Here is a 25,701-nt window from a genome sequence, read left to right as displayed (position 1 = left end):
CTTCCTCTTCCTGATGTCAGTTCCCAGATGTGAGTGATACAAGGTCGATGTGAGGAGATGGGGAACCTGCAACTGAGCCCAGGACTCCCTGTATTCTGTGTCCCAGGTGTCCTGTCCCAGGTGGAGCTTCAGGAGTCGGGCCCAGGACTGGTGACGCCCTCACAGACACTCTTGGTCACCTGAGCTGTCTCAGGTCACTCCATCACCAGTGGTTACTGCTGGAGCTGGTTCCACCAGCCCCCGGGGAAGGGGCTGGAGTGGATGGGGCACATATGTTATGATGGAAATACTTGCTACAGCCCCTCCCGCAAGAGCCAAACCTCCATCTCCAGAGACATATCCAAGAACCAGTTATCCCATTAGCTGAGCTCCCTGACCACTGGGACATTTCTGTGTATTACTGTTCAAGAGACAGAGTGAGGGGAAGTCAGTGTGAGCCCAGACACAAACCTCCCTGAGGGAGCCAGCAGAGCTGGGCTGCACTGGGAGCTCAGGACACCAGGGGGCGCTCAGGACCCACAGCACAGAGAGCAGCCCCAGAAGGGGCAGAGGGAGGTGGGAAGGAGGGGCTTTCCTTTTGGGCACAGGGATTTCCTCTCAAGCTCTCAGCTGCCTCCAGGGATCTTCTTGCTCTTTCTCTGTGGCTCTAACTTCCCACATTTTCATTGCAGACACCAGAGGAGGAGGTTACACTGCTGTTGGCAGATGACATATGGACAGTGACTGGGGCCTCTCCTCACCATGTTCTGTATTTTCTGTTTTTCTTTCTGGACACAAGCCCTTGGCCTGTGGTTGGAAACTTTCCCACCAAGAGAGACCCCAGCTCAGCCCAGGCAGCTGAGTACTGAGCTCAGGGTCGGACCCACATGCACACCTGTCCCCATTGCAGCCCTTCCTACTGACAAGCCAACAGCTAATAAAATGTGTGCACCTCCCACAGAGAGTGGAAGCTGGATGAAACCCATCTGAATAGTGCAAAGGGCCCTTTAGAGCTGCTCCCTAGTCACCTCAACTGTACAGGTGCGAGGATTTTCTCTTTCTGGTATCACGGGAGCAGGAAATGAGTTCAGCTCTCTTCATAAAAGATTCACACAAGCACTGATGTGAGATGATACCAGAGTGCCTATCCCGTGTAGTGTAGTTTAATAGGGAATTTTAATACAAAGGTTCATTGGAAATCATCTCATTTCAACAAGCAGCTGACATGAGAAATCAAATATCTTAGTGAAGGAGACAGCTATACAGTTTTCATTCATTTTTACTTAAAATCATGGGCTAAACATTAACATTTCATAATGATGGCATTGAGTCCTCTGTAGATTAATCCTTTGAAGCCTCAGAGGAGATAATAACCCAGGTTGAGGCTGCTTGTTGGGCATGTTGATTGATTACAGCATTTGCCCAGCCTCCATGTTATAGGTGCTGTAGTGGCTCCCCCTTCACCTCCCTCATGTCTGCAGGATGGAGGAGAGCTCCCACACTTTCCTCCTTGATCCTTTGATGGGTATCCAGGAGCCATAAGAACCCACTTTTTCTGCACAGCACCCCTAAGTCATGTACTGCTCCCCAGACCTCTGTGTGTCTTCCCTGGCCCCCTCTTGACTGACAGCTCTGGTGACTACAGAACCTCCCACCAAGTGGGTGAGTTTACCTCAGATAGAGGAACTGATTCTGAAGGAAACTCACTTTATTTAGCAAGTGCTGGTTCCAGCCTCCAGTTATGATACTGCTGTGTGATCCATAAGGTGCAATTAGGTCAAGGTTCTCCATGGTAGTCTCTAATAAACTGTAGGTGTGCACTGAGTCATCCCTGATGGAGGTAAAACAACTACCTCCCATTCTTGGAATTCAGCCATGACACCTGTCTGTCTGGGATGCACGACACAATATGTGGTCTCACCTGGAAGCTGGAACTTGGGTTACTTTTCATGAGCAGTTTCCCAGCAGTGCCCCTCTCTGGTACCAGAACCTGATCTAGCCCCTGTGGCTGCTGCAGCCTATCCTCATGGACAGTGGAGGCTCAGCATTTTCTGGGGAGTTCTTCATAAAACCAACCAAAAGAAGAACCATTAAAGAAAATACTGTTAAATTAGATTTGGTTAAAAAGAAAGATTTTGTCCCATCAAAGATTCCACTGAGCAAATGAAAACTCAAACAAAAACGTAAGGAATATAGTTCCAAATCATATGTCTGTATTGAGAATGTATATATTACACATTAAGAATGGTATTTGTTATGTAGGAGAGCCCAGTGCCCTCTGACCACAATGACCTCCCAGGGCAGTCTTCGGCAAATCACTGCTCATGAGCCACATGTGGCTCTTTGGCCCCTTGAGTGTGGTTCTTCCACAAAATACCACGTGCGGGCACACACATACAGTGCGATTGAAACTTCATGGCCCATGCGCAGAAGTCGGTTTTCGGCCTGGGCGAGTCTATTTTGAACAAGTGGCGTTAGAAGTGAGGGTGTCGTTGGTGGAAGACAGCAGATGCATTGCAGGCGGGCCACGGGATACGCAGCATGGGAGAGGTACATTGTTTTGAGGTATGTTCCCTGAGGTCAACCCCTTCTAACTCTCCCATCCACACTTGTCTATCTGAAACAAGTATACAAGAGGAGTGTGGATGGGAGAGTTGGAAGGGGTCGACCTCAAGGAACATACCTCAATCAGATTGAGGATGATTTTAGCAAAGGCCAGCTTAGGAGTACCCTAATTAAGTTAATAACAATGTACCTACCTATATAGTTTAAGTTTAAAAAATTTGGCTCTCCAAAGAAATTTCAATTGTTATACTGCTGATATTTGGCTCTGTTGACTAATGAGTTTGCTGGCCACTGTCCCGGGGGAAGGTCAGAGGGAGTCTGGGAGTGAGGGATTCCTCTCGGAGTTGAAATTTCCTTTCTTGTGAGAAATTCTATCGAAGGAATTCTCTTAACTCACCTCTCTTTGGACCTCAACATCACTGCTAACACTAGACTGAGAAAAAAAGTCAATCTCCTTCCAACATATGAATAATCCTGAGTTGTACACATTCATAATCACTGCTTTTATATCAAATATTTTCTCCACTTAAAGCTATGACTTTTTCTGATGTATCTACTTGGAGTATCTCTAATAGGCCATGGGCTTGCATAAATGAATAGTTTGCACAAGAGGCTGTAGACACAGTCACAAAATTTCCAACATCAAGTTTAGCAAATGACTAATCTGTCAATTCTTGAGAGATGGTTTCTCAGATCAAAGTAACATCATAAATTAGGATATACTAAAATATTGAGAATAGCTGTCCTTTGTGTTTATTTTTTCGCACAACCATACGAATACTATATAATAATCCTATCTAATAATAGACAAGTATGGTAGTTAACCGTACCTCAGCTATCCTTCCCATTGGCTAATCAGCATGATATGCAGATTAATCTCCAACAAGATGGTGGCTAATTTTCATACTGAAGGTAGGCAGCAGTGCATGAGGCTGTCCACGGGTCCAGGACCCGGATCCGTGACCTTGTAGAACGGGTTGGGGCGGCAGCGTTTGAGGCTGTTCGAGGTCCCGGGACCTGGATCCGTGACTTAGTGGGGGGGGAGGGGCGGCAGCGCTTGAGGATGTCCATGGGACCAGGACCTGGATCTGTGACCCTGCCCGATGCGGGCACCGCTTGAGGCTGCCCACAGGACCAGGACCCGGATCCATGACCCTGCTGGGTGGGGTGGGGGCAGCCCTTGAGGCTTTCCATGGTCCCGGACCCAGATCCATGACCCTGCTGAGCGGGAGGCAATGCGTGAGGTTGTCTGCAGTCCTGGGACCCGGATCCGTGACCCTGCTGGGCGGGGCGGCAGCACGCACAGGGGCAGATCGGCCGGGGTTGGTCAGGGCAGGATGCCTGGCTTTCTCCCAGCTCCAGTCACTCTGGGCAGGTGAGCAGTGCCCAGAGAGCCTCTGTATAGGGGAGGCAGGCTGGCAGAGGGCAGCCTATACTCCCCACATAGCTGTAGTGGCAGCTGTGAGCACGGCAAGTGGAGCCTGCAGGCTGAGCTAAAGTAGCACCTGCAGGCCATCAGTGCCCAGGAGTGGCTGTGCAAGTCCCACCTCCTGGCCCAGAAGGTGCAGGATTGCAGGGACAGCCACCGTGGTGGGCCAGACTAACATCCTCCTGACCGCACCATGGGGGTTTTCAGATCTGCAAAGCCAGAATCCTCAGGTGTGCACACCCTCTCCTTCCCCCCTGGAGTGTGAACCTCCCCCAGCACACTGTCACCCTCCCGCACCTGCAACAGTCACAGACCAAAGCGTGCACAAGTTCCCCCCGCCTCTCCACCGCACTTCCATAAACCCCAGTATGCCTAACACCCCCACAGGATGTGCACATGTCCCCTCGGATGTGCTCACGTCCTTTGGAGAGTGTCTGGGTGTTCTGGATGCTGAGGGTGGGCGCCTGTGAGATGACAGTGAGAGGGCGGAGTGGTGACACCCTGTTCCCACAGGAGGCCAGTGCAGCAACAAGATCACCTCTAGGGGGTTAATGCAGGTACCCAGGTGGGAGCAGGTGCAGACAGACACACCTGGTGGGTGCAGGCGGCCCTCGCTGAGGTGCCTTCGGTCAGCGTTCAAGATCAAGAGCCCAGAGGTGGAAAGGAATTCCGTCCTCTCCATGAAATAGTGGAATAGTCAGGGCGACCATAGAGGAGGAATGTGCACTTTGGGTGCCAGCACCCATGAGCGAAGGCTGCCCTGTCTGAGCCTCGCTAGCATGGGGACTAGCGAACTCCTGCCAGGCAGCAGGTGACAAGACTTGCTTTTCCAAATTAATGAGAAAAAATGTTGATTCTCCTACTGCCCATGAAGGTGGAAAGTGAAGTGGGGAGTGAGCGAGGTTCTCTGTCTGGGGGTTCCAAATCTGCTGTTGGTTTCTTTCACCACTGACTAGAGATATACAGGGTGTCTCCCCAAAATGTATACACACTTTGAATACCTACTAATTCCAATGGTTTTAAGCACGAGAAGAAAGAAACAACAATGGAGCTGTTATCTGATAAAAGTGTGGGCACAAACAGTCAGTTGGACATTCCCTGAGGGGTCTCAGATTGGAGAGGGTGGTGCAGGCCAGACTGAGGGGCCACTCCCCCCCCCCCACACACACACACCAGTGCACAAATTTCGTGCACCAGGCTACTAGTACTATATAATAAAGAGCTAATGTGCAACTGGTCATCTCACCCTCATGCCATCATGCCCTAATGGATCAGACACTCAACACTGGGGAGAGAGGAATGGGGACCAGTCAGGATGTGGCCCTGAAAAGGGATAATCTGCACACCTCACGGTACCTGCAGTCCTAGGCATCAGTGGCTGCGCCCATGGTCCAAGAGAAGGACAAGCCACCCGCCTCGCAGTCCTGGGCGCCTGTGGCTGTGGCCCTGGCGAATCTGCATACCCACAGTCCCCTGCAGCTGTGGCTAGCCCAAGCGAAGTCTGCCCAGGTCCTGGGTGCCTGCGGCCTACCAGAGGAAGAGAAACCTAGGTCATGGTTGCCTGCAACCTGCCAGAGGATGGAATCCTGGGTCTTGGGTGCAGTGTGAGGCAGAAGTAGTTAGGGGTGATCAGGCCAGCAGGGGAGCACTTAAGGGCAATCAAGCTGGCAGGGAGGTGAGCAGTTAGGAGCCAGCAGTCTCCGATTGTTAGAGGCAGCCAGATATCACACAAGGGGTACTAAATTGGAGAGGGTGCAGGCCGGGCTGAGGGACCCCCACTCCAGTGTATAAATTGTATGGACCGGGCCTCTAGTTATTTCTATAAAATTATATTTATTTATTTATTTATTTATTTATTTATTTATTTATTTATTTATGCATTTATTTTAAATATAAAATTATATTTAAAAATTTGGAAATGTGGATACAATAAGATTTTGAGATTCAGAAATGGACTAAACAAATACTAATCCCTTTTACATCTGTTTTAAAGACGCATGAAAAATTAAATGTGTAACCTACTCTTCTAGTCCACCAGTTCTTCTTATGCTCAGAACCTTTAGTCCATTTTTTTGACCTGATTCCAATGTGCTTCATGACCCTGGTGGTCCCCTGTCCCTGACTTACATGCTGAGTGAGGTCAAGGGAAGAGATGTCCCCACAGAGGTCCCAGAATGACCAGGGAAGCCCAAAGCCAGACCCTACACTTATAGGAAAGGCTCCCCCACATGCAAATTTCTGTTCATGCTCCAGGGTAAATCCTCTCCTGGGCTGTGAAGCCTCACAGGTCTCTCCTCAAACAGGGTTGAGATCTCTGGGAAGGCAGAGCTGTGGTCTAGAAGAAGATGAGGCTGCTGGGTCTTCTCCTGTGCCTGGTGACAGCCCCCAAAGGTTAGGGTCTCAGGGGTCAGACAGGGGTGACGGGAAGGCTTTGACTGCATGTGACTGACAGGGACTAATGCTCCTTGTCCCCAGGTGTCCTGTCCCAGGTGCAGCTGCAGGAGTCGGGCCCAGGACTGGTGAAGCCCTCGCAGACCCTCTCCCTCACCTGCACTGCCTCTGGATTATCCTTAACGAGCTATGGTGGCCACTGGATCCTTCAGGGTCCTCCAAAGGGCCTGGAGTGGATCGTGGTTATAGGGAGTGCTGGAGATACATACTATAACCCAACTTTGAAATCCTGATCCAGCATCAGCAAACACATGTCCAAGAGCCAAGTTTATTTGTCACTGACCAGCCTGAGAGCCGGGGACACTGCCATGTATTACTGTGCGAGGCACAGTGAGGGGAAGTCAGTGTGAGCTCAGACACAAACCTCCCTGAGCAAGGCAGCAGGGCTGTGCTGCAGGGGCTCTCAGGAAACCAGGTTGCGGGGGGGCACCACTGAAGTCATAGCAATCAGCTCAAGCAACCCAGGCAGGGGCTCAGAGGGAGGCTCAGGTCTGGATTGTGTTGGAGGTGGGTTTCCTCTTCATGTGACATTGGCTCCTGGACCTTCTCCTGAGTCATGATCAGGGCACAGACAGCTCAGAAGCAAAGAGCTGTCAGTCCTGATGGAGAAGAGAGGACATGGGGTGGCCATTGCCCGGCTCTCTGCACACATAGATGATGGCTGTAGGCCCTGTGCAAGGTCAACAGGGCCCTGCCAACAACAGCTTCAGAGGCTGAGTCTAAGGATGCTCACACACCAGTAGATGAGATGACCTGCATATCTGACATAACCTAGATCTCAGAGGTAGGAAGGCCTCTCCAGCAAGTGCATTGCCCTCAGGGAGCCAGGAGAGGGACTGGCTCAGGGTGATTTGTGTCATGGAGTGAGGACTGGTGCGTTTCCTATGCTGGGCAGGGGCTGGAGTGGATGGACCCCTCCAGGGGCAGAGGAGAGACCACCAGGCTCCCTCACCCACATCTGTCCAGATGTGGACAGATGTGGGTGAGGGAGGATGAGGCTTGAAAGCAGCCAGACATCAGCACCAAACCTGGGGTGAGACTCCTGTGTCCCCCTAACAATTACAATAATAAGGGAAAGGGAGGGGCTCATGCATTCAGAGTGGACCACAACCAGCGATGATGGGCAAGTCAATAGGCACAAAGTAGGAGTGAGAGTGGGGTCTTCTTCTCACACTGAGTGAAAGTTTCCACTGTCTTATCCTCCCCTTGTACAGAAAGTCAGGGGTCAGCTTCTGCTTCCAGAAATGCAGGTTCTAGAGTGTTCTGAGCATCCCGAGTTAGACTTCCTGCACTGGAGGGTCCTCAAAGTTGTGGATTCTGAATTGCTCTGTGAGCTGTAAGGAATGAACTCAGGGAATAATTTCAGTTTCATGGTGGCCTTTAATATTTAAACACATGAGCATATCTCTTCAGGGGGATTCACAAGCCCTTTCTTCTGATATCTCATTATTAGGTAAATACCAGTTAAGTGACTTATTACGAGATACAACTGCTCTGCACGTTGATTCTCCCTCCATCTGTAGTCTTAGCCCATCATGAGCTCAGAGACCACTTTTCAGAATGTGAGCCTCCAGATTCCCTTCCTCCCAGGGTCTCAGGTGGACAATTGGAGGGCAGGTGCCAGAATGACTCTCTGTGACCAGGAGCAGGCACTCACCTGCCCATTGTGTCCCCACCCACCAGGTGACCTGGGAGAGCAGCCTCACCTGACAGTTGACAATGCTGCTGCCTTCTCCCCTCCCAGTGCTGAGGTGTGTTCTCTGCTTCCTGAGGATGGGTCTCCAGGGGACTCCCAGCAATGCACCCCTGAGGTCAAAGGGTGACCCAGCCCCACCTCTGACTCTCCCTGAAGCAAGCCTGACCTGGTCTAACCTACTACATCTGGATGTACAGGACCTGCAAAACACAGACACGCCAGTGCCTGCTCTTCAAAGTCTGTGTTTGTATCAAGGGTGCATTTGATTGGCTTCCAAAGAAAGTCACACCCAGGCCTAGAATCCATGTGTGGTCCCTGCCCAGGTGCTATGTACAGGGAAGTGGGGAAAATGTGGATTTCATAGCAATGAAAATCATCACAGTGTGTGTGTGTGTGTGTGTGTGTGTGCACGCGCGCGCGCGTGTGCAATTTATTAAATAGAACTGCAGTGAGATTTGGTTGCACAGTGTGATATGCAGATGGGACCTTCAATGAGGGGACCCTGAGGACATAAGAGGCTACAGAGTCCCCAGGAGCTTCTGAATGAGGGTCGGGTCGGCTGTGTTAGTGCATCTGGCAACTCCAGGGAAGGACTCCTTCTGGCTTCCCAAAGCCTTAGTTGGAGTCTCCATGAAGAGCTGTTGGGGCTCAGGAAGGTCAGTGCACTCTGTCCAGAGACATCAAAACCACACGGTGTCCCTGAGGGAGCAATCTGACGTCAGGGCATAGTCTTCACTACTGGACTAGAGATGCTGAGAGGCCAATGCCCTGTGAGCCTAGACAGGATCCTCCCATACAGAGCCAGGGCTGGGCAACAGGGGGCGCTCAGGGCCCAAGAGCACAGGCCACTGCCACAGGAGCAGGTGCAGAGGGCATCTGAGCAGGGATTTCTCTGAGGCCTTGGCCTTCCTCTCTTCATACAAACCATCCAAACTGAAAGTTGGACATAACTGCTGAGGTGACTGAATATCCTGCTCTATCAGAGCATTTACCAAACTCAATGAGACATGAGAACCACATACAAGGGGGATGTTTCTATGGCTTCAGGATATCTGAATTGTAAAGGACTAACACTTGGATGGATTTAATACATCACTAGGAGCAGCATTTTGGAGACACGCTTATCCAGGAAGAAGACATTCAGGTATCAAAGCCCAGAGAGGTCCAGGTGTCCTCATGTCACCCAAATATGGGCTCACAATGAGGAGCTTGTCCTGTGGAGGCTTTTTCCTCAGTGGTAGGGGCTCTGTATCCACAGAAATCAAAGACCTGACAGGGGACACACATCGTCCTACAAGGATTAGGACTTGGTGAAACCTAACTCTCGTTCTTTGAAAAGATAAACAATCTTGATGAACAGTTAGCCAGACTCATCAAGAAACAAAGAGAGAGACTCCAAATAAATGAAATCAGATATGAATGTGGAGAAGTAACAACTGACACCACAGAAAAACAAAGGATTGTAAAAAAAAAAAATACCATGAACAACGAAATGGAGATATTCCTAGAAAAACACGATCTCACAAAATTGAATCAGGATGAATCAGAAAACCTGAATAGGCCAATAACAACTGATGGAATAGTAGGAGTAATCCAAAATATACGAGCAAACAAAGCCTGGATCTGGATATAGAAAACCCTAAAGACATTAACAAACATTCGAAGAAGTAATTGCACCTATAATTCTCAAGCTATTCAAAATTTGTAAGAGGAAGGAACACATCCAAGCTCTTTTTATGAGGCCAGCATTATTCAAATTTTAAAACCAGAGAAAGACACTACAAAGGAAGAAAATTACAGGCCAATATTCCTAATGAACATAGATGCTAAGATCCCCAACAAAATATTAGCAAACCATCTCCAGCAATATATTAAAGTGATTATACACTATGCCCAAATGGAGTTTATTCCTGGGATGAAAGACTGGTACAATATTCACACATCAGTAAATGTGATAAATCGTGTAAACAAATTGAAAGACAAAAACCACACAATATATTAATGTTGAGAGTGCCTTGGAAGGCACATGAGCATTTCTTACATTATCGTCAGCTGAATCCAGTGGCATTGGCAGAGCCAAGTCCTGGAAACATACCATGCCAGAGGCAGGTATGTTGTCAGCCTGACCCTTAGCTCAGGTGCCAGGGGGTGGGTTTCATTATTGAAGTTCAGCTAGGCTCAAGGAAAGAACACAATTATACAGGCTTAGCCAGGAGTGATGATTACAAAGAAGCCACAAGAATGAAAAATTATAGCTTGATCATTAACCATGATTTCAGATAATTTCCTTTGTTTTAAACTCTAGTAAAACTTCCTGAAATCATACTGTATAAAATAAAAGTGCTTTACTGGCTCTGGTCACTGTCTCTCCATCAGAGGGCCAGCTGTCCCAACCAGCCCCAGCTTTCCCAACTGTCTCTGTGTCTATCTTTTTCATTTCCTCAATCCCCTGTCACTTCTACTCAGGACTTCTGTCTTCTTTCTAGCCATGCTGGACACGGTAAAGAGAGAAATACTTATATATTGATAGATGCAGAAAACATCCAATAAATTCTAACACCAATTTTTCCAAAATTCTCTCAGCAAAGTGGGAAATGAGGGAGCATAGCTCAACATGATGAAGCTCTATATGACAAACCTACAGTGAAAATAATACTCAATGAGCAAAAACTAAAATCATTTCCCCTAAGAACAGGAGCAAGACAGGGATGTCTGCATTCACCACAATTTGTTCAATATAAAACTGGATGTCCTAGCCACAGTGATCAGACCAGAAGAAATAAAAGGCATCCAAATTGTAAAGGAGAAAGTAAAATTCTCATTATTTGCAGATGGCATGATATTATACATAGAAAACCCTAAAGACTCCACCAAAAAACCACCAGATTTAATAAACAAATTTGGCAATGTAGTATACAAAACTAACACCCAAAATTCTATGGTATGTTTATACACCAATAATGAACCAACAGAAAAAGACACTAAAAAAAACAAATACAGCCCTAGCTGGTTTGGCTTGGTGGATAGAGCATTGGCCTGTGGACTGAAGGGTCCCAGTTTCAATTCTGGTCATGGGCACATGCCTGGGTTGCAGGCTCGATCCCCAGTTGGGGGCATGCAGAAAACAGCCAATCAATGATTCTCTCTCATCATTGATATTTCTATCTCTCTCTCTCTCCCTCTTTCTTCCTCTCTGAAATCAATAAAAATATATTTTTTAAAAGAAAGAAACAACTACATTTACCATTGCAACAAAGAAAATAAAATACTTAGGAATAAACTTAACCTAGTAAGTTCAAGACTTGTACTAATAAAACTATAGGAATTTGAAGAAAGAGACAGAGGAAGAGATAGAGAAGTGGAATAAAATATCATGTTCATGTAATGGTACAACTGACATCATTAAAATGTCCATACATAAAGCAATCTACAGATTCAATGCAACCCCTATTCAAATGCCATCAGAATAATTCACAAATCTAGAATCTCAGAGGGAAAAGGGGGAGGGTGGTTGGGTGGGATGAGATCAACCAAACAACTTATATGCATATATGCATAGCCCATGGAAGAAGATGATACTATGGTGAAGGTCTGGAGTGGGCTACAAGGGGTCAATGGGGACATATGTAATACGTTCAAAAATAAAGATATAATTTTAAAAAGGAATTATATCTTCGACACTAAGACTCCCAATTGGCATAGTCCTTTTGTCATCCATCTTCTCTCAGGTGGAGTTAAGACTCTCATGAATATGCAAACCAAATGAGGTGGACTAGGTTAAATATGGATAAGTCTGTGCCCTGCATTCACCACGCCCTCCCTTACAGCAGTGCTCACATCACAGCCCTCACCATGGACTGGAGCTAGAGAACCCTCCTCCTGGTGGCCGCAGCTTCAGGTAAGGGGCTCTCTAGTCCCTGGGTTAAGTAGGGGACCAGGGAGAGTCAAGGGGGATTTCCACCCACTCCTGTATCCTCTCCATAGGTGTCCACTACCAGGTGCAGCTGGTGCAGTCTGGGGATGAGGTGAGGAAACCTGGGGCCTCCGTAAAGGTATCCTGCAAGGTTTCTGGATACACCTTCACCAGCTACTGGATGCACTGGGTGCGACAGGCCCCAGGGCAGGGGCATGAGTGGGTGGGGTGGTTTTACCCTAACAGTGAAGACTCAAAATACGCACAGAAGCTCCAAGGCAGAGTCTCCATGACCAGAGACATATCCATGAACACAGCGTACATGGAAATCAGCAGCCTGAGAGCCGAGGATTCAGCAGTGTATTACTGTGCAAGAGCCACACAGTGAGAGGAAGTCAGTGTGAGCCCAGACATAAACTTCCCTGCAAGAGAGGCTGTGACCACCAGAGGGTGCTCAGGGCCCCTGAAAACAAGGACCATCCCAGCAGCAGGTGCAATTGGATGTTTGCACTGGTTTCCTGTGTGGTTTCCTCTTCATGTCACTGTTTCCCTCATGCAATCTCTGGATTCCTGATTCTGCACTTACCTCTGACTTCTCTGAGGTAGAAAGTCTGTTGTAAACAGAGACAACTTTCTCATGTGCACAGATTGTTGAGTGTCTTTCAGACAATCTTGTGACCAAATGACTATTAATAATCAAATCTGGCCCAGGTCCCCTAAATCTAACCAGAGGCTCTGCTAACTCTATAGTGCAGCTCATACAGTCCAGGGTCCCAGCACGCCAGCAACAGGACACATGGATGCTGTACAGTGGCCACCACCGGCACATGGATGCAAAGCTAGAGAAGACCTTGGTCATTGACTTGACATCACTCTCACAGCACCGTTCACAGGTGACACCATAAGGAGCAGGTAGAGGGACCCACCGTGCCTTGGAATGGATGAACAGGCTGATGTCTCACGGGCAGGGGCACCTTGTAAAGGTATATCTATTCATGGAGGTGTCTGTTGGGAGCAGGGCAGGCTTTTCAGAAAGTCAGACATGGTTTCCCAGCTGGCATGGCTCAGTAGTTGGCATCGACCTATTAACCAGGAAGTTAGGGTTTCATTATTGGTCAGGGCACATGCTTGTTTTGCAGTCTTGAAACCCAGTGTGGGGTGTGCAGGGAGCACAGATCAATGATTCTCTCACTTCATTGATGTTTCTATCTCTCTCCCTCTCCTTTCTTCTCTGAAATCAATTAAAAATATATGTAAAAAAAGAAAAAAATATTTGGATCCCCCAGGTAAGGGCACTGGTTCAGGGTTTTATTGTGGACGAGCGTTGGAAGTGGGAAGGGTCCTGCACACAAGTGGGGCTTGTGTGGGTTCAATGTCCCACCTGCAGGACACAAGGGTGTATCCCCACTTTCTTAGTTTTCCACATGCCAAGCAAGAGAGAGAGGGATGAAACTTAACATGTCATCGTCAAACATCACAAATAGAACCTTGGAAAAAAAAACATGGCGGTTAGGTAAATGCCTGTACTTTTTGTTGCCTCCAATAACCACTTGAAAATTACAACTAAAATACAGAACAGTCATCATTCAGAACAGTCTGAACACTGGCTGAATGGAAGTCCTACAACTATAGAAGTAAAGAAGAACTCACATTGAGACTGATAAGGGGGACAGAGGCTAACACCCAACTGTGCCAATTTTTTAATTGGGAGGGAGATCATATTTTTAGAGGACACACATGATGAGCACAGGGTCCCAGCCCCACATCAGACTCCCATCCCAGGACTGCAGAGATGGGAGGAGAAGTCCCTTTCACTTTGGGTTGTAAATACCAGCAGGGATTGTGGTTGAGTGACATGGAGGCTGCTGGAATCACAGGTGTTCTTCTTAAAGGGCTGGCACAGGAACTCACAGGGTCTCATTTGATCTGAGCCCCATGGCCAGGAGACCCAGACTCATAAATGGAGGAATTGGATGGTCTGGAATTGGGGCAGGGACTCTGGAGCAGCTTTCTTTCAGACTGGGGGGATCACAGGGCTCATTGTTCCTGTGCTGGGACCTCCCATGTTCATGGGCTGACTGGCAGCCATATCTGAGTTTCCATCAGCATAGAGCACACAGTTTGTTCTGTCCTGGTGATTCCCTGAGACCCCATGCCATCCAATTTGCAGCCCCATCCAAGCTGTTAGAGGCAGCTTTTGCATATGAACGGCCTGTCCTGGCTCAGGCTTCAGACTTTGCTAAAATCTCTCAAACAAGCTACAGCTGGGCAACATGGCGCGCTCATAAAGGACTAACACATGGATGGATTTATTACAAACTCACCAATAAAAGGCCCAAGACCTGGCACTAGCACCAGCCTTCCTTGCTTCAAAGCTGGGCCTCACCTGGGCACCTCTAGGCCCAATAAAAATAGCAAATAGCAGCCTTCTGCAGATCTCTCTATAGCTCTTGCTGGGTGGCCTCAAGAAGTGGCTGACTTTGCACCTCCCTGGACGCCCCAAAGCCAGTGAACCCAGCGGACAGTTTCAGATCATAGCAGATTACAACTCTACACAGGCACACTCAAGGGGCAGACTCAGTGAGCACCAGAGTTCCAAAGAAGCAAATCCTGTTCCACAGGACTGTCTTCTGCACAGCAGCTCTCCCACTGTAGTTGCCACTTGTCCTCACAGCCAATTGCCCTGGAGGTCAATTCCTACAAGTGATGCCAGTAGCAAACAAAGCTCAAATACAAGACTATGCACACAGCCCACACAGCTCAGATGACTGCAGAGGCTGAACCACTGGGTCCTACAGGACACCTACTACACAAGGTCGCTCTACCTACTCCAGGAAACATAGCATCTCTTCTCAATACATAGAAACAAACACAGGGAAACAGCCAAAATGTGGAGACAAAGAAACATGTCACAAATGAAAAACATGGAAGCAGGGAAACTACTGGATACAGAGTTCAAAACCATGGTTATAAGTTTACTCAAGAATATTCATGAGACTTTTAAGGATCTTAGTAAGAATGTCAAAGAATTTCCATGGGTTCAACAGTAGAGTAGAGTACTCCAGGAATCAAATCAGAGGTAAAGGCAAATAGAGACTCTTAAAAGCACAAGAGAAAAGTGGACTGTTAGCTGATTCCTCAAGAGGAACTTTGCAGGCTAGAAGTGAGTGGCAAGAAATATTTAAACTGATGAATGATAAGGACCTACAACCTAGGCTACTCTAATCAGCACAACTCTCATTTAGGTTTGAGAACCAGATAAAAAGCTTCACAAAAAAAGAAAAAAAAACTGAAGGAGTCATCACCAGCAAAACAGTATTATATGAAATATTGACCAGAATTCTTTAAGAAGAAGAAGGAGGAGGAGGAGGGAAAAAAAAGCAAAAGAAGATGAATGCGAGATAAAAATATGATCAATAAAATGGCAACAAATATATATCTATTAACAATTAAATCATAAAATCAAAATAAATAAATAAGAATCTAATGAACAAAATAAACTGCTGAATATAATATAATTAGAGGTATGGAAGCATGGAACAGACTGAAGAATCTCAGAGGGATGCGGGAGGGGTGGGGGGGTGGGGAGAGATTAACCAAAGATCTTACCTATAGACATAAGTAGTAAGGTAGCAAAGGCCTGGGGTGGGGCATGAACTGGGTAGAAAGGGTAAATGGAGCGAAAAACGGGGACATCTGTAATATTCTCAACAATAAAGATTTATTTTTTAATAATAGACCCTGACTACTTATTCCACTAACACATAAAAATCTGAGTGAAAACAAGGAGCTAGAAACCATTGTGTGTACAAAACAGTCCTAAGTCTTCAAAGATAAGAATAATGAGCACCTGTGAGCACTGATAAGAAATAATAACGGGATTACCCAAAGGTCTTAGGTCAAGGTCAAGGATGGACACTGCCCACTCTGCAAGGTCATCAGCTTGTTTGAAGGACCTGGGTCAGCTTTCTGCTTCCACAGACCAGGAGCTCCCTCAGGATGATGAGGATCCTTAGGTGGAGGAGCTCTAGTGGAGCATCCTCCCAACTGGGTGGTGTCATGGTTGGATCCTTTAGTTGCTGCTACAGATGATGCATGTGTCCCTCCAATACTCACACCTTAAAACCTAATGCCCAAGAAGATGATGTTAGGAGGTGGGCCCTGGGGACCTGCTCAGGTCTTGAGGGTGGAGTTCTCATGAGTGGGATTAGTGCCCTTAATAAAGAGGGCTGGGGAAGCTCCCTTGGTCCATCCACCTCTGAGATCACAGGGAGAAATCAGCCACTAGGACGCGGGTGCTCACCATAAACCCAACCTGCCAGGATCCACTCTTGGATTTCCCAAAATCCTCACCTGTGAACCCCCCATTCTGTGGACTGTGTCATAGGCCTGGGAACAATGGAGAGTGTGGTGTCACACGACCACCAGGACTGACGCAGGAGTTTACTGCTTCATTGATTGTTCAAAGTACATCTTCGGTTTCCTCCCAGTGATGGGCAAGGACAGCATTTCTATGTTTCCTTCAAAAGACAGTCTCCTGGTGGAAGGTCAGGGGAGGCTCTGACATAGCTGTGGTAGAAAGGCAGTGTGAGAGCTAGGGGAAGGCATGAGCCCTTTCAGTATCTTCCACATCAGCACACAGCAAGGTGGAGGGTCACTGGAGGAGAAATTTGTAAATGCCTGGTCCTCCCAGTCACCAAGTCACAGGGAGGTGTCTGGTGTCTTCCTGACGCTGTAGACACCAAGCCCAGGTGGGAGGACCTTTGGCTAAGGGGCTGTAAGGGTGCATTTAGGTTTGATTGTTTAACTTAAAGATGTCATTCTCTCAAACATTCCAGAGATTGTCTGTAATAATGACAGAGGGTACTTGAATCCTACGGACTCCCTACAGACAGTTCAATAATGATTCCTGTGCTGTGAGCCCCCAGATGAGTCACTTGCTGTAAAAGTTGGTCAGCTATTGGGGGGAGAGGGGAATAGACTGAGCCCAGAGAGTATCTGGGGCAGATAAAATACTCTAAGTGTGCATTCTCCTTTCTCTCTCTCTCTCTCTCTCTCTCTCTCCTCTTATGGACCCGCGGCCACAGAAGGGTCTGGGGGAATCTTGGTGCAGCCTGAGGGGTCTCTGAGACTCTCCTGCAAAGGTTCAGGATTCAGATGCAGTGACTATTATATGCAGTGGAACCCGCAGACCCCAGGAAAGGGATTGGAATGGGTAAGTTTCATAAGAAACAAAGCTAAAGGTCACACCACACTGCATCGGTGAAAGACAGATTCACTATCTCCAGAGATGATTCCAAAAGCACCGCCTACCCTAAGATCTGGAACCAGCCTAAGTGCCCATCAGTAGATTAATGGATTAGAAAACTGTGGTATGTCTACATGATGGAATACTATGCTGCTGTAAAGAAGAAGGAACTCTTACCATTTGCAACGGCATGGATGGAACTGGAGAGCAGTTTGCTAAGTGAAATAAGCCAGTCAATGAAGGAAAAATGCCACATGATCTTACTCATTCATGGATAATAAAGACCATTATAAACTTATGAACAATAATAGATACAGAGGCAGAGCTGCCTCAAACAGATTGTCAAACTGCAGCGGGAAGGCCGGGGAGGGTTGAGGGTCAGGAGGGAGTGGGGTAAGAGATCAACCGAAGGACTTGTATGCATGCATATAAGCATAACCAATGGACATAAGACACTGGGGGTAGGGGAAGCCAAGTGATTGTCAAGGGCGGGGAAAAAAAGGAAACATATGTAATACCCTTTGTAATACTTTAAGCAATAAAACAATAAAAAAATTCAAAAAAGCACTGCCTACCTGCAAATGAGCAGTCTGAGAGCCGAGGACTCAGCCTTGTATTACTGTGCAAGAGACACAGTGAGGGGAATTCAGTGTGAGCCCAGACACAAACCTCCATGCAGGAGAGGCTGTGACCATCAGGGGGCGCTAGGGTCCCTGAAAACTAGGATCATCACAACAGCTGGTGCTGTTGGAGGATTGGACTGGTTTCCTGTGTGGTTTCTTCTTCATGTCACAGTTCCCCTCAGGGAACCTCTCTGGATTCCTGACTCTGCACTTACCTCTGAAATCTCTGAATTAGAAAGTCTGCTGTAAAGTGAGGCAACTTTCTCACGTAGACAAAAGGAAGAGAGCCTCTTTTAGACACTCTTGTGCCAAGTTCCAGTTAATGATCAAATGTTGTGACCCAGGTCACCTAAATGCAACCAGAGAACCTGATGATTCAACAGCCCATCTCAACTCCACACGGTTCAGGATCCCACACAGCCAGGAGCCGGACAGGATTGTGGTGGACAGTGGGCACCAGAGGGGTGTGTCCCCAAAGTTAGAGAAGAAAGACTGCAGGTGGTGAAGGTCATTGACTTGTCATTATGCTCATTGTAGGTGACACCAGGCAGAGGGAGAGGGACCCCCACCAGCTTGGTACAGATGACCAGGCTGATGACAAACACTCACACACCAAGGGGCATGGAATGCTTGCTAAGTATAGAGTTGAAATCTCTGGGAGGCCAGGAAAGTCAGACCTGCTTTCATGGAGACAGGAAAGGAGACTGGCGTGGGCTTTAAGTTGTCGAGGTTGTGGGGGAGTGGGAGGAATTCTGCTTCCAGGGGCTTGTGTGGTTTCAATCTCCAATGGCATCTGAATTCAAAACCATATTTCTTATCTGATTTCTCATGTTAGACAGATGGAGAAGAGGAAAGAATAAGCCATTAGTTGTTAGCAGTCAAACAAATAATAATAAAATAGAGTATGGCTACCTATTTTACCAAACAACTACATAAAATGTGCAAAAATTGAGATAAAGTGTCATTATGAGATAAAGTGCTCAAAAACCAGGTCTACAGATAATGGGAAGAAGAATTATAAGTAAGCAAATGAGGATGAGGATGAGGATGGGGATGAGGATGCTGACAATGATGATGATGGTGGTGGTGATGAAGGTGGTGATGGTGATAGTAGAATTGGACAGAAGTCATGGTCCAATGTCTTTGTGGGAATCTGTACTTTATCCAAAGTCACCAGTTTATAGAAGGCCTTTTGTCAACTTACAGTTGGGCCTTTGGGGTTTCATTTATCAATGACATCTAAAGAGAAGACACCTGCTTTCTTTTCCTATAAAAAGTCATTGTGTGTGGACAACCAACTTGTCTATAGAAAATGAGAAGAATGATTATAAGTACGCAAATGGTGATGATGGTTATGATGATGATGATGAGTAAGACTATGCACAATGGAAGACTTATATAACACATCAAATACAGTGTGTTGTTTTTTTAAAAAAATCACACACACATAAAAACAAACAAACCGATAACTATACATTGAGACAAGGATTTAGTCTAATGAAATATTGGCTCCTAATACAGACACACCATCTCCATGGTCCCTTCAGTGAGGGGTGTCCACCCTTCCAGGTAAGAGTTGATGGATTTCATAAATGGGACCCCAATGAGTTATGCAGCTTGGATGAGTGACAGTGAGAATATTATCACCAATGATCCCAAAGGTGTCCATGTGCAGATCCCCTGGACCTGGGAAGGTGTTACCTTCTAGAACAGAGACAGTGTGATAATGTGCATGTACAAAACAGGGGTCCCCTTCCCACCAGTTTGCAATGACACGTTCCTTATTTCTCTTGATCCCTGCCTGCATGATCTTTAAGGTTTCCACTTCTCACAAACTCCTGCTCCTAATTATTCAGGTATTTCCTACGATGATACAAGCTGTCTCTCTCATGCCCTGCATTTTCTTGTGGGCCTTCACTGGAGGAGGCTATAAACCTATAATTCCAGTAACTCCCTGTCCCTGAACATCAGGCATATCTCTGTCAAGTGACTCAGATCAAGTCCAGCTTCCTCCCCTCCCAGAGTTCCAGAGTTACAGTCGCGTCCAGAGTTATGGGTAGTTTCGCAGCAGCACTCCCCTCTGGTACCAGAACCTGCTACAGTCCCTGTAGCTGCTGTGACCAATCCACATGGACAGTGGAGGCTCAGCATTTTCTGAGTAGTTCTTTGTAAAATCACACAAAACAGGACCCAACAAAGAAAATACTGATGAATTTAAATTTAGTGAAGGAAAACTAATTTGTCCCACCAAATATTCCATCAAGGAGATAAATGACCCACTTAGAGGAGACTATCTTTCTGAATCCTGTGCCTGATGGGAGAATGTGTGCATTATACATCAAGGATGTTGTACGTTGTGGGGGAAAGCCTAGCACCCTCTGAGCACAGGGACCATCCCCAGGGACAGGGAAGAGGGAGGCAGGGAGTGAGGGATTCCTGACAGGGTTGAAGTTCCCTTTCCTGTGAGAAAACGTATGCTAGGAATTCTCCAATTCCCCTCACTCTGAGCCCCAACATCACTGATAACAGTTGACTGAGAAATAAGTTCACTGCTGCGTGGCCTGGGCTGTGTTCATGGGAGGCAGGTGCTCCACAGCAAGGCCTATTTCATGGAGCTGGACTGAGACAGATGCAGCCCCTGCACACTCACCTGCAATCCCAGCGGCCTCAGTCAGGTCAAGGGAAGGAAAGTTCTTTACTTTTCAATTATTTCTAAGTTGAAGTTGACATGAAAATGTTATCTATACAGTATATATAAAGGGTTATGTGACCGATTATCTGTCCATCCAACCGGCTGGTACATATGAAGTGCATTGGCAATCTTAATAATAAAAGGCTAATATGCAAATCGACCAAATGGTGGAAAGACCAGCAGAACGACCAGTCACTATGACATGGACTGACCACCAGGGGGCAGATGCTCAATGCAGAAGCTGCCCTCTGGTGGTCAGTACAATCCCACACAGGGAGCTCCAGTCAGCCAGAACCCAGGCTCATGGCTAGTGAGGGCAGTGGAGGTGCTCCCGCCTCTGTGGCAGCACTAAGGACATCCCCTGAGGGGCCCCAGACTGTTAGAGAGCGCAGGCCAGGCTGAAAACCCCCCTCCCCCCAATGCATGAATGTCATGCACCTGGCCTCTAGTTTTATATAAAATTATGATTACTCAATTTTGCAATGCCGAGTCTACTTAACTGGTGTCTTTGTACTTAGGAAGATGTTTGTATATAATGTTAATCCATTTTATTAATGAAATGAATGACCCATAAGATTAAAATAGTGTCACCCACACATCTGCTCCAACATTTATTATATAACATATATAAAACTTTTTATTGCTTTATCTTTATTATAAACAGCATTAGAGATGTGCTCCCCTATTTTCCCCAATTTTCCCCCCTCCACCTTGTTCCCACAACAACCCCAGCCTTCACCACCTATTGTCTGGCTTATGTGGATATAAGCTCTTGTGTTAATCTCCTCCTGCCCCCTCCTGCCCCTTTCCTCTGAGATTTGTCAGTCTGATTCATGTGTCCCTGCCTCTCATTCTATTTTATTTATCAGTTTATTTAGTTTATTAGATTCCACCTATAAGTTACATCATGTGATATTTGTCTTTCTCTGACTGGATTATTTCCCTTAGCACAGTACTCTCCAGTTCCTCCATGCTGTCTCAAAGGGTAAGAGTTCCTTTATTTAGGGCAGTGGTTCTCAACCTTCTGGCCTTTTAGATACAGTTCCTCATGTTGTGACCAAACCATAAAATTATTTTCATTGCTACGTCATAACTGTAATGTTGCTACTGTTATGAATCATAATGTAAATATCTGATATGCAGGATGGTCTTAGGCGACCCCTGTGAAAGGGTCGTTCGACTGCCAAAGGAGTCGCGAACCACAGGTTGAGAACCACTGATTTAGGGGGAGAGAATAGACGATATTTTAATTACTTATGTGTCTTTGGGATTTTAGAAAAGATTTTATTGTTATCTAATGATTTTATGTAAAAAGGAACTGCTTTCAGAATTGGAAACTCTGCACGTGTGTGTGTGTGTGTGTGTGTGTGTGTGTGTGTGTATGCAATAAAGCAGGATGGGCTGGAAAAAAAAACAAACAAACAAATGTAAACCAGTAACTGTTATACACCTCATCCACAGAATGAAAGATAAAGTATACCATCATATAAATCAGGGGTGGGCAAACATTTTGACTCAAGGGCCACAATGGGTTCTTAAACTGGACCGGAGGGCCGGAACAAAAGCATGGATGGAGTGTTTGTGTGAACTAATATAAATTCAAAGTAAACATCATTACATAAAAGGGTACGGTCTTTTTTTTTTTTTTTTTAGTTTTATTCATTTCAAACGGGTCGGATCCGGCCTGTGGGCCGTAGTTTGCCCACGGCTGATATAAATAGATTCAAAATAAAGCCTTTAAAATGGAAAATTGCTACAGAATTAAAATTCTTAGCACATCAGGTATAGAAGGGATGGACCTCGATGTAATAAAGCTCACATTTGAGAAGCCACCAAGGGACATCATTTTACACAGAGAAAATGTCAAAGTTATACTTCTTACATCACGACCAAGACAAGGGCTCACCTGTGACTACTTCTATTCATCAAAACTAAAAGTGCATGTCAGAATAATTGGACAAGAAAAAAATCTAAATATTCAAATAAGAAAGAAACAAGTTTAAATGCTTCGACTTATCTTTATACAGATGACATGATCTTGTACATAGAAAACCTTAAAAACTGTATGAGGGGCTAATAGAACTAGAATTCAGGAAAGACGTAAGATACAAAATCTACACAAAAATGGCTTGTGTTCTGCAGCCTCTCAACAAAGTGTCTTCAAGACTCTAAAAATTCATGGGGCTGTTTCAGAGAAAATGAGGAAAGAAAACTTGAATGGCTAAATATCAAGGAGATCACAACCTAATGAAACAAGAACCCTGGACACATGTGTCCTCGGTCTTGGTTAATCCCTGATCATGTTTTCAGATAGCTTTCTCCTCAATGTGGCACTGAATCAGGTGCAGGTTCCAGTTGACTCCTATCACGTGGGGACACGGTGACAGCAGTCCCAAGGGTCATATGCAGACATCAGGTTTCCAATAACAAGATTTCATGAATTCAACTTAATTATTCCCAAATCCATTCCAACATCTTCCGCTAAACAACCTGGTCATGCCGGAGATTCTTCTATATCCCAGCGTATGAAACTGGATCTAAAACAGACACAAAAGAATAAACAGCACAAAAGAGGCAGTGCAGCTGCTACAGGTCCAGCACCAAACTCCCCTGAAGGAATAGGACTGCGGAACTCTGTCTGTGTCTTTGTAGCTCATGCTTCTGGTTCTCATGGACCCACACAGATGCTCCTCTCTCCCTCAACATTTGGTCCACAGGCTGTAGGCTCACACTCTGGTCTTAGTTTATCCTCTGATCACTCTGTAGAGGAAAAATTGTCAGATGGAACTTCCTGTCTCCTGAACATGAACCTCCTGCACTTTTACTTCTTTCTCAGGTTGTGAGGGTTGATTTCTCTTGGTTGTCATTACTGGTGACTGTCAAAGGCATCTCTCATTTTAAAACTTCTCTTTTTTTATGACAATTTTATCTCCTGGGTCTGTACAGGTCTCCTGGAGATTTGCGTCGAATGGGGAGAGCACAGGCCCAGGTGTGGGGAGTCATTCTTCACAGACATGCACACTTGGACATGTCACACTCTGGGACCATGTCCTTTCTGTCATAATCCAACACCAGATCTCCTTATATAGTAGGAAGACATGCAAATACGGACCCCTCTGCTCATAAAAACAAGCCCAGCCATGACCCTGCAGTTCTGGGAAAGGAACCCAGCCCCAGGATCCCCAGGTGTTCCCATTCCCTGATCAGGACTCAACACAGACCACTCACTATGGGGTTGGAGCTCAGCTGGGTTTTCCTTGTTGCTATTTTAAGAGGTAATTTATGGAGAAAAGAATAACTGAGTATGTGAGTGGATGTGAATGAGAGAAACAGTGGACTTGTGAGAGTTTCTTGACCAAGATATCTCTGTGTTTGCAGGTGTCCAGTGCGATGTGCAGCTGGTGGAGTCTGGGGGTGACTTGGTGCAGCCCGGGGGGACTCTGAGACTCTCCTGTGCAGCCTCTGGATTTACCTTCAGTAGCTACTGGATGGGTTGGGTCCGCCAGGCTCCAGGGGAAGGGCTGGAGTGGGTCTCACTCATTAATCCTGATGGAAGTAGCACATACTATGCCAACTCTGTGAAGGGCCGATTCACCATCTCCAGAGACAACGCCAAGAACATGCTGTATCTGCAAATGAACAGCCTGAAAGCCCAGGACACGGCCTTGTATTACTGTGCAAGAGACACAGTGAAGGGAAGTCAGTGTGACCCCAGACACAAACCTCGCTGCAGCAGAAGCTGTGACCACCAGGGGGCGCTCAGGGTCCGTGAACACAAGGACCATCCCAGCAGCAGGTGCAGTTGGAAGTTAGGGCTGGTTTCCTGTGTGGTTTCTTCTTCATGACACAGTTCCCCTCAGGGAACCTCTGCACTTAACTCTGACGTCTCTGAGTTAGAAAGTCTGTTGTAAACAGAGACAACTTTCTCACGTGGACAAACTGCAAGGATTTATTTTTCAGATATTCTGTGCCAAGTACCAATTAATGATCAAAAATTCTTCCTAAGGCGCCTAAGTCCAACCAGAGGTTCTGCTGACTCAACAGGGCAGCTCAGCCCCACACAGCTCAGGGCCCCAGCCAGGCAGCACCAGGACACATGTGCGCTGGACTGTGGGCACCAGAGAGGTGTGACCCAACGCCAGAGAAGAAGGACCCCAGGTGGTGATGGTCACTGACTAATAGTCATGCTCATTGCACCAAGAGTAGGTGACACCAGGCAGAAGCAGGGGGACCCACAGCAGCTTGTACAGATGTCCAGGCGAAGACAAACACACACACCAAGGGACATGGAGTGATCATTGTGTTCATAGTTGAAATCTCTGGGAGGCGCAGGAAAGGTCCTCCAGGAAGTCAAAGGTGCTTGGATAGAGGCAGGAAAAGAGGCTTTTATTTTCTGTGAGGTGGGGGGGCCAGTGGGCAGAATTCTGCTTCCTCGTTTGGTTCCAACCTCTTGGTGACAAATGAAGAGGAGCACAAACCTTTCCTATCAGAGTCCCCTTGGGGCTGATGGAGAAGAAGCAGGACATAGCCATCAGTTGTCAGCAGTAAAACATAAAATAATATACAACGTAGCTACCAAATCCATGTAATAACTATAAAAATGACCAAATATGAGACCGAGGGTCATTATGTGTGAACAACAACCATCTACACTAATAAAAGATAAGCATGCAAATTGACCATACCTTCACTACATCTTAAGCCACGCCCACCAGCCAATCAGAGCGACTACATGCAAAGTAACCCAACCAACATGGCAGCTGGCTGCCATGGATCTGGAGCAAGCAGGAGGCTTGGTTGCCCCAATGGTGGAGGAAGCCAAACTTCCCTCCCGCCTGCCCTGGCCAGCTCTGAACACCTCTCCAGGCTACAAAGTTTCAATTATAGAAGGTAAATAAATCCCAGAATAAAAAGAAAAAAAAGGAGAAGCTGGGAGCTTCCAGTGCCACGGGGGCTTGACCAGCCTGCAAACAGCCATCAGCCCCTCACCCAGGCTGGCCAGGCACCCCAGTGGGGACCCCCACCCTGAAGGGGGTGTGACCAGCCTGCAAACACCCATCAGCCCCTCACCCAGGCTGGCCAGGCACCCCAGCAGGACCCCCAAC

The 25,701-nt window shown here is 46.8% G+C and overlaps 1 pseudogene and 1 gene segment (V, D, J or C); both read left to right on the top strand.

Moving 5' to 3' along the window:
• The first annotated feature begins 11,972 nt into the window (after positions 1 to 11,972).
• Positions 11,973 to 12,421, top strand: LOC132222399 (immunoglobulin heavy variable 1-2-like; annotated as a pseudogene).
• An 11,343-nt stretch (positions 12,422 to 23,764) lies between these two features.
• Positions 23,765 to 24,441, top strand: LOC132222631 (immunoglobulin heavy variable 3-74-like). The segment is given in 2 exon segments: positions 23,765 to 23,871; positions 23,975 to 24,441. Coding segments are annotated over 2 exon segments (513 nt in total).
• The last annotated feature ends 1,260 nt before the right edge of the window (positions 24,442 to 25,701 follow it).

Source organism: Myotis daubentonii, chromosome 20 (genome assembly GCF_963259705.1).
Source record: "Myotis daubentonii chromosome 20, mMyoDau2.1, whole genome shotgun sequence".
Taxonomy (NCBI): Eukaryota; Metazoa; Chordata; class Mammalia; order Chiroptera; family Vespertilionidae; genus Myotis; species Myotis daubentonii.
This window is presented reverse-complemented; position numbering and strand designations above follow the sequence as displayed.